Source organism: Medicago sativa, chromosome 2 (assembly GCF_051527215.1).
Source record: "Medicago sativa cultivar Bolivia chromosome 2, Bolivia_mono, whole genome shotgun sequence".
NCBI lineage: Eukaryota > Viridiplantae > Streptophyta > Magnoliopsida > Fabales > Fabaceae > Medicago > Medicago sativa.
In genome coordinates this window covers 11031818-11040569 of record NC_140750.1, presented here as the reverse complement: position 1 = coordinate 11040569, position 8752 = coordinate 11031818, and the positions used below count along the sequence as shown (strand labels likewise).

Sequence of the window (8752 nt, the reverse complement as noted above, 5' to 3'; positions counted from 1 at the left end):
GTTGAAATCACCACAAACACACACCTTTTTTCCCCTAAGAGATTCAATTCGAGCAGACAAAGAATCCCACAATCGCTGTTTTGCCCCACCATCACAAGGAGCGTAGATATTAAACAAATAAAACTCTTCCTGAGACTGAACAAACCGACCATGGATCATCAACACATGTTCAATACTAACAGAAGACCAAATCTCCACCTCCGACGAGTCCCAAATAGTCAACAAACCTCCCGACGCCCCTACTGAAGGACGATAGGAAAATTCATGAGGTGAACTACCCCATAAAGAGGCGCATAAAAAACTATCACATGAATGCATCTTAGTTTCTTGAATACACACAATTGACGGACACTTCTCTCCCACCATCTTACGAACTTCTTTTCTTTTCTCCGCACCCCCCAACCCCCTAACATTCCACGATATAAACTTCATTTAAGACACTATCCCCCACCCCCACAAACACACACCACTTCAGCACCCCCCCTCGGCCTCACTGGCTCCATCAAGGTCCTTCACAATCTTAGGCACCTTCTTCTTTCGACCCACCCCTGACAACAAATTAAACATGTTTTCCGGGTCCCCATTAAAATTAACTCCAATAGCTTTACCAATATCACACACATCCTCGGCAGCCGCCTTATCGTTGCCATTCATAGTCACCCAATGTTGCCAATCCGTATTAACAGATGATGTAGAAGAAGCTCCACCGGACACAACATTATTAACCATCTCACTAGAATTAGTTACCTTATTCTTTCCATTCCGTTTACGACTTTGTTGCTTTAAGATTTTTAGAACTTCCTTGCGGTCTTTGGAATGTAACCTTGCCACTTTCTTTAGACTAGAAACATTATGTCGAAGTAATGCCCCCACCTTCCTTTTTTTATGAATAGTTTCAGGGTCATTGTTTTGACCTTCACGTTGCTGCACTCTTATCTTCGCTTTCCTCATATTTTTTTTAGCACGAAAAATAAATCCCGCTTCACCGTGACTATGCTCACTCAACCATTCGGAACTCCATGGGCCAGAGATGACAGGACGTACACCAGCTGATGGACATGATTTAGTACGCCTATTTTGAGCATAACTTGAGTCCTTATCATTCAAACTTGTTGTTTTATGTAGCTGCACATCAGAAAAAACAGCAGCATTCTTCTTGGATACAGGTTCTGTTTCTGCACCACGCAGCTGCCCATCATCACTATGCTCTAAGTCCACGTTAATTTCATGTTGCTGTGCTGGAAAAATTGCAGCAGGCACGTGAATTTCATGTTGTTGTATTGGGAAAATAGCTGCTGGCCCTTGTACAGCAGATTCATCTACAGTACATAGCTGCCGAGCCTCCTTCATGCCTTCTTCATGATTTTTGCATGGCTTGTCTGCACAACTAACATCTGATACCACATAAACAGGCCCCTCTTGACTGTGACAAGCCTGATTAACATTTTCCACTGCATGCATAGCTGATGTTTCTTCCTCAACCATCTCTGCCACCATCTTCTCAACAAAAATATCAGCATTGTTTTGATTATAAAAGTCCCCATTACATTCAGCTTGATCATTTTGAGATACATTGGACGCGTTATCTTCCTCAAATAAACAAGCATCTTCTCCTAAATTGTATCCCCACTCCTCCATGATTTTAACCTCCATCATCGCGCCATCGATCAACACATTTTCCACCGACATAATAATGTCATGAGAGGATGAAGCTACCAACACCCGTGCATAATCAAACCTTTCTTTTTCTAAAGAACATACGTCTGCCCTTAAATAACGTCCGCATTCCATAGTGCACAATTTGAAGAACTGCTCATTCCATGCATGAAGCGGAATACCGTAAATTCTTAACCATGCACCCCGCTGAAAAGGTACTGACTGTTTATCCCACCTCACAACAGAAGAGAAAAAATGATTGAAAAATTCCCTAGCCCCGTCAATAATAGTCATAACTTCCAAATTGTTCAAGCTGCACACAAACACCTTATCGGCCCCCATAGGAATAATATCAAGTTCCTTGAAACCGGCATCCGATATTCGAGATTGGATCATTGGAATAGCTTCTCCGTTAATCACCGTAGCCACCAAACCACTTCGAGCCCACTTCAAATCTTCCTCCACCGTCCTAAACGCACGCACCAATTTTTGTTGATTTGTACGCTTCACCGTTTGTTCAGCCGTAGCTGGCTTCTTCTTCCCCCCATCTATGCGCACCAAAACCTCCCCCACCCTCACTCCCTCCTTAACCTCGCCCTCCTCCCTCACCTCCTTCTCCACCGGCTTACTCCCTCCCTCCTCCACCTTCTTACCTTTGTTTTTTTCTCCCTCACCTGCAAGAACCTCACCACGCTTCCCTCCCTCTTTCTTTTTTTCTCCCTCATACACCACTACATTCCTACCTTCGCTCACAGTGACCTTCTTCTCGCTCTCCTTCCTCACCTCCGGCGCTGCGTGTCTATCAAACCTAGCAACCTTGGCAAAAATGCGATACTGACCCACATAGACACAGTTCAACGCCTGTAACAACTTAGACACATCTCTGACCTTCGAGAAACGCACGAAGCCATAAACTTCTCCATACATATTACGCTTGTTTGCAACAAACACATCTTCAAGTATACCGCAAACCTCAAAGCTCTTCCTTAAATAAAAGTATGGAATTTGTTCTGGAAAATTCGTGAAATAAAAAGTAACATACCGCTTCAGTTCAGAACCTGACTCATTTTCCTTTGAAGACTTGATAACAGCTCGCGACTGATGATATTGTTGGTGTCCAACAGCCACGCTACCATCCCTCCTTCCACTGCATTTCCTTCTTCTGTCAAGACTGAAAGACCTACTGTAATCATCCTCCACACCATCGTAACCTACCTGAACCCTGTATGGTGAAAAAGAGACATCTCTCCTGTAAACCCTAACCCTAGACTCCCTTGCAGATGAAACCGCTGCACCTCCATTCCTCCAGCCATCCCGCTGTCTGTCCTGTCCATGGTCATCCTGTCGCCGCGCTTTCCGACGTCGAGAAACCACATCAGTCCAATCCCCCCTTTCCCCTCCCCTTTGTGGCACCCTGCTTGGAACCCTACCCCCCCTATGTGACCTCGCTTCCGGTGATAAAGAATACCGGTGTGACTGCCCTTGGCGAAGCCTCGGACCGCCGCCTCTCTCTCTCTCTACCTCTCATTTTTTAATAATAATTCTCGTCTTGAACTAAACATTAGACCAGAACCATGATTTGGCTTACGCCCAAAAACAAGAGGATAATTTCTAGTTCAATGGTGGATATTGTATTGGATTGAGTAATCTACAAAATTACATTGAAACTTAGTGTTGGTTGATATTTTGAAAATTTAGTTTAGTTACAAGGGCATATTAGTCATTTTGTTAAGTACAAACAAAATGTATCTTTGGGAGTAACTAGATAAAATCATAGTCTAACTAGAAAAATTCTAATTAATATTCTTGCAATGCATGCAACGGTCTCATTTCACCCCTGACCCTTCATATGCATAGTACTTTAGTGACATCCACTAATTTGTCTCATTATCCCTCAACCCAACAAGCTACTTTTGCAACTAAAATTGAAAACAACAATATACAGAGAGAGAGAGAGAGAGAGAGAGAGAGAGAGAGAGAGAGAGAGAGAGAGAGATTTCATTTCATTTTTTAGTAGACACAACACAGCACACAAACCTCTCTTCATTATTTCTCTCTACTCAACAACAGAACCATGCAACCAAAGAGGAAGGGGAAAAGGACAACCAAAGTTAACAATCAGGTTAAGTTTGATAAACTCTCTTTTTCTCTCGTTTCCAAATGTTGCTGTAATGTATGTCATGTTTTAGCATCATATGAAGTTAGATTAAAAACCTTCTACCACCATTTTTGTTCTGTGGGTTTGATGATGATTATGATTTTAACTTATAAAAAAGTAGAAAGTATGTAAAGGAGGCTTTTTTATTGGAAAAAAAATGAAGTGTTTTTTTTGTTTTTGTTTAAAGGAGGCATTTTTATTGAGAAAAAAAACATGATCTCGGAAGCAGAATCTTTTTGGTTCGTTTTCGTTCACTAGACATGAAAATGATTTTTATTTTTATTTTTGGTTTAAAGGTGGCATTTTTATTGAAAATAAAAACATGAACTTGGAAGAAAAATCTTTTTGGTTGTGGTTTTTGTTTCACTACACATGAAAAGTGATTTTTTTTTAAAGGAGGCATTTTTATTGTAAAAAATTACATGAACTTGGAAGAAAAATCTTTTTTGGTTGTGGTTTTGGTTCACTATACATGAAAAGTGATTTTTTTTAAAGGAGGCATTTTTATTGAAAAAATCACAAGAACTAGGAAGGAAAAAATTTTGGTTGTGGTTTTGGTTCACTGGACATGAAAAGTGATTTTTTTTTTTTTTAAAGGAGGCATTTTTATTGAATATAAAAACATGAACTTGGAAGAAAAATGTTTTTGGTTGGTTTTTGTTCACTACACATGAAAAGGAATCTTTGTTTTTTGGTGTCACTCTCATGATCTTCTGTTTTTAACTCACAATAAGTAGAAAATGGTTAAAGAAAATTTGTTCAATATTTACCTTAGCATTCAATAGAACATTTTTAGTTGTTCATTACAATGCAATAGAATATTTAGTTGTTCATCAATGTATAAGCTTAGTAGTCAATATCATGACATGTTCATATTTTTCACTATTGTCAATGTTAGTAACATACAAAGAGGATGTACAATGACGTTTTTTTTTTTTTGGAAGGAAACAGGTTTCTTGAGTTCTTTAAAATAAAATTATGTCTTGTTGTTGTTTTAGATTTAATCCTAACTTCAACTTGTTGCCTTGTGTTGTATATGTTCAGTTAGAGTCTAAGGGGGGAAATCATGTCTATGCTAGAAGGAAATTAAATCCAAAGTCCACAACGATTTCTGATCGTACTTTGAGATCAGCGTCCAAAACGCCTGTTAAAACTGGAACACCATCTTTGTCTAGGTGTTCAGAGCCTCATATATCAAGAGGGCGTTCTTCTTCTTCTGCCCCTGAGGAAATCCAAGAGCCTGATGTTCCAACAGCCCAAGCTATCAATATGGTATGAAATAAAACACATTTCACGTGCACACATACATATACATATATATTCCTCATAATACCTATTTTATCTTGGTTTTTTAGTACAAATTTTTCAAACATTCATCAGAATTTATGAATTATAATTTTCTGCCATTAAAAAAAGCATCTGTATATAAATGAAATTGTCTGTTAATCTAATCTATTATGAGATTTAATGCAGTCATATCAAGTTACAGGTGAAGTTTCTGGTCAAATACAACCCCCTAGATACCTAGTATCAGATCCAGTTGCTCATCCTCCCACAATGGAACAAGAGCTGGGACAGAAAGAGGCTAGAAATGTTGAGAATTCAACAGTAGATGTACCAGAGAGGATGGAGGAAGAAGACAAAGCTGAAAATTCACTGTCCATCCATTCGAAGACTGAATATTCACCTCAAGCCCTTAGCCTGAAACCAACTGAACCAGAGCTGAGACAGAAAGAAGCTAGAAATGTTGAAAATTCAACGGTAAATGTATCAGAGATGATGGAGGAAGAAAACAAGGATGAGTCCAGCCATTCAAGGACTGGATGTTCACCTCAAGCCCTTAGCCCGAAACTAACTGAACCAGAGCTGGGACAGAAAGAGGCTAGAAATGTTGAGAATTCAACAGTAGATGCATCAGAGAGGATGGAGGAAGAAGACAAGGCTGAAAATTCACTGTCCAACCATTTGAAGACTGGTTGTTCACCTCAAGCCCTTAGCCTGAAACCAACTGAACCAGAGCTGGGACAGAATGAGGCTAGAAATGTTAAAAATTCAACCGCAGATGTACCAAAGATGATGGAGGAAGAAGACAAGGATGAAAATTCACTGTCCAGCCATTTGTGGAGTGGATGTTCACCTCAAGCCCTTGGCCTGAAACTAATTGAACCAGATCTGGGACAGAAAGAAGCTAGAAATGTTGAAAATTCGCCAGTAGATGTAGCAGAGATGATGGATGAAGAAGACAAAGATGAAAATTCACTGTCCATCCATTCGAGGGAAGGATGTTCACCTCGAGCCCTTAGCCTGAAACTAATTGAACCAGAGCTGGGACAAAAAGAGGCTAGAAATGTTGAGAATTCAACAGTAGATGTACCACTACCAGAGATGATGGAGGAAGAAGACAAGGATGAAAATTCACTGTCCAACCATTCAGGAACTGGATGTTCACCCCCAGCCCATAGCCAGAGACTAACTGAATTGGCTGCCATGGCTAGAGAAGACGATGATGATGAGATTGATTCCGAGGTTCAAAGCCGGACTGAGGACAGTGTGAACGAATATATGGTTAAACATATGCCAATTTTAAGAAAAATTATCGGCAAGCGTGGAGATATTGCGAAGAATTGCCCAACAAAGTCGGTAAGATTCCGTTCAGCGTTGTTGGGGATGATCTGTGAAATCATATCAGAGTTGGAGAATAAGGATTTTACTAACATCAAAATAAAAGATCTGGAAACGATGATTTCTGAAGTTGATGTTGTAAAAGAACTGAACGTGGAAGTCCAGTGGCTTCACAGTAGGCTAACCAACATACTTGAGGCAAAGAGAGCATTTAAGCAGACAGGTAAGCTGAAAGAGAAAATTGACATAAAAAGGAAGTCCGTTGACATTGCTGAGAGTGCAGTGGAAGATTGTGAAGCAGAAATAAAGAACCTCGAAGGTCAAATAAAGAAGTTCGAAGATCAGAAGGCTCTTTGGAAAGTGAAACTGGCTAAAAGTCGGGATGAGTTTACCCGGACATATAATGAAACCATAAGTGCCACAGCTAAAATCAACCGATTTCGTAATTCCTCACTGGTTGATGGTTTGCTTTAGTATGTTGCAATTCCACCTCCCTTTTTTTTGTTTTCGTAATGGTAGTGGTTTTAGGATTGCATGAATGAGCCTTGTAGATTTGCTTATTTGTTGACCTGATTGATCATTAAAAATGTTTGCATGAGGTGTGTGGTATGTTTATTTAAAACAAATTAACCATGATGTTATAGGAGTACCACTCTTCCTCTATGGTACCACTCTTCCTCTATGGTGTGTGGGAAAATTAAATTTCTGCAGAACAAAGTAAAAACACTCTAGTGAGCATTGAGGTTCTTGAAGTACTTATTATCATCTGTTGTTATGCTTTGTTGGGCTGATAATTGACTTTAATCACCATATGGTTGGACATCTGTTTGAAAATGATTATTTTCTTACTAGTTGAAATACCATTTGGATGGGATAGTTGAAAATGCGGAATGATTGGGATTTCTCTTTTAGTTTCAAACTCTGTTTGCAATAACATGGTGTGTTTGCTTTGCCCTCGGTTTCTCTTTCCTTTCTAGTCCAATATTCAAACCTTGAAAATAACATTAAAACCTTCTCTACATTGAAAGCTGCAAAGCATACAAATTTATAAGCCTCAAACAACACAAGGATTATTTCCATTCTAATTTTCCTTCTGCGAAACCAAAACCCAATACATGTTTGCATCGATTCAATTCAGACATACTCACCACAGATAACAGCAGTCACAGACATTCACAAATAGAAGAAGAAACAACGACCAAGTAGAAAACTAGCTGGCATAAGCTAATAACTCTTTCACTACAATGGCCAAAAAACCTTTATTAGCATCAGATAACAAGTAGGTGCAGAATGAGACACCAGATATATCTATCTATTTGTATAATAAATTTTAACAAAGGAAACAAAGTAGGTGCAAAGCGAAATTTTAACCAAGATATAGAGCTGCTAAATGTGTATCCTTGTTGACCTGAAGTGGACAAATCCTGGAAAATGATTTTGATGGGTATAACAAACAGTAATTGTGTTCTTACATTTGATTTCACTGACTGTAAAAATTGGCTTATAACCCAAGATTAATACATCACTGATCAGCACATGCATACATGATCTGGAAACAGAACTTCCATGCATCACATTGAAAAATTATTAAAGAAATTTCAAACTGAAAGTAGTTTGGCATGGTATGGCAGCATAAAAACTGGCTCAATTGTTTAGGAGCAAAAGCTATGTGTGGTCTTGTTGTAGTATGACAGAGTAGCCTTCTTACGAACCTTCTAAAGCCTACCACATCTTCACAAGGCAATATCATGCAGTTTCATGGACGCATCCAATGAAGCACTTTCTGCTGGCTTCGACCCTATGAGTTTGGTTATAGTTAAAAGATCAAGGAAGTATTTTACTTTAGCAGTTAAAAGATCAAGGAAGTATTTTACTTTAGCAAATGGAAATTTACTTTGTTACCATAGCTCTTAGGGAGGGGAGTGTATACTGTAACACAAGAGAGAAGGATAATGTAATTTAAACATCTCTCATGCGAGTTTACTCTTAATATTTTTTTGGTTTTACCCAGGAAAGAGCTATAGTAATATGGATTTCAGTCGTGTAGTTAAGTCTGACCAATAATTATTTCAAATCGAATTATTTTATTAAAAAAAAAATTGAGGGAAAAATTTATTCTTAATATAATTATAAAAAAAAATTAACTACCCTTTTGTTTAATATAAAAATTAACTAAATAAGATTGAAAATTGCGATGGTGCTTATATTGGGAAGGAAGTGATATTGAAATTTCACCAACAAAAAATTGATATTAAAATTTGTTCTTTTCTCTTGTGCTTAAACGTGGTCACAAATACTTCACCAAAAAAAATTATT

General features: G+C 38.5%; 1 protein-coding gene across 1 annotated transcript; it reads left to right on the top strand.

The window, feature by feature from the left end:
* Positions 1–3291: 3291 nt before the first annotated feature.
* Positions 3292–7188, top strand: LOC146944486 (uncharacterized). Its single transcript, XM_085742872.1, has 3 exons — positions 3292–3778; positions 4859–5086; positions 5288–7188. Exons 1-3 carry the CDS (start codon positions 3731–3733, stop codon positions 6908–6910), a joined length of 1899 nt encoding a protein of 632 aa, XP_085598998.1. The 5' UTR covers positions 3292–3730; the 3' UTR covers positions 6911–7188.
* The last annotated feature ends 1564 nt before the right edge of the window (positions 7189–8752 follow it).

What these genes read in the sequence shown, in the direction of transcription:
- LOC146944486 (XM_085742872.1), top strand. Translation starts at nt 3,731, where the DNA reads ATGCAACCAAAGAGGAAGGGGAAAAGGACAACCAAAGTTAACAATCAG. An exon ending in CAACCAAAGTTAACAATCAG is followed by an intron (nt 3,779 to 4,858) that starts GTTAAGTTTGAT and finishes GTATATGTTCAG; the next exon opens with TTAGAGTCTAAGGGGGGAAA. An exon ending in CAGCCCAAGCTATCAATATG is followed by an intron (nt 5,087 to 5,287) that starts GTATGAAATAAA and finishes GATTTAATGCAG; the next exon opens with TCATATCAAGTTACAGGTGA.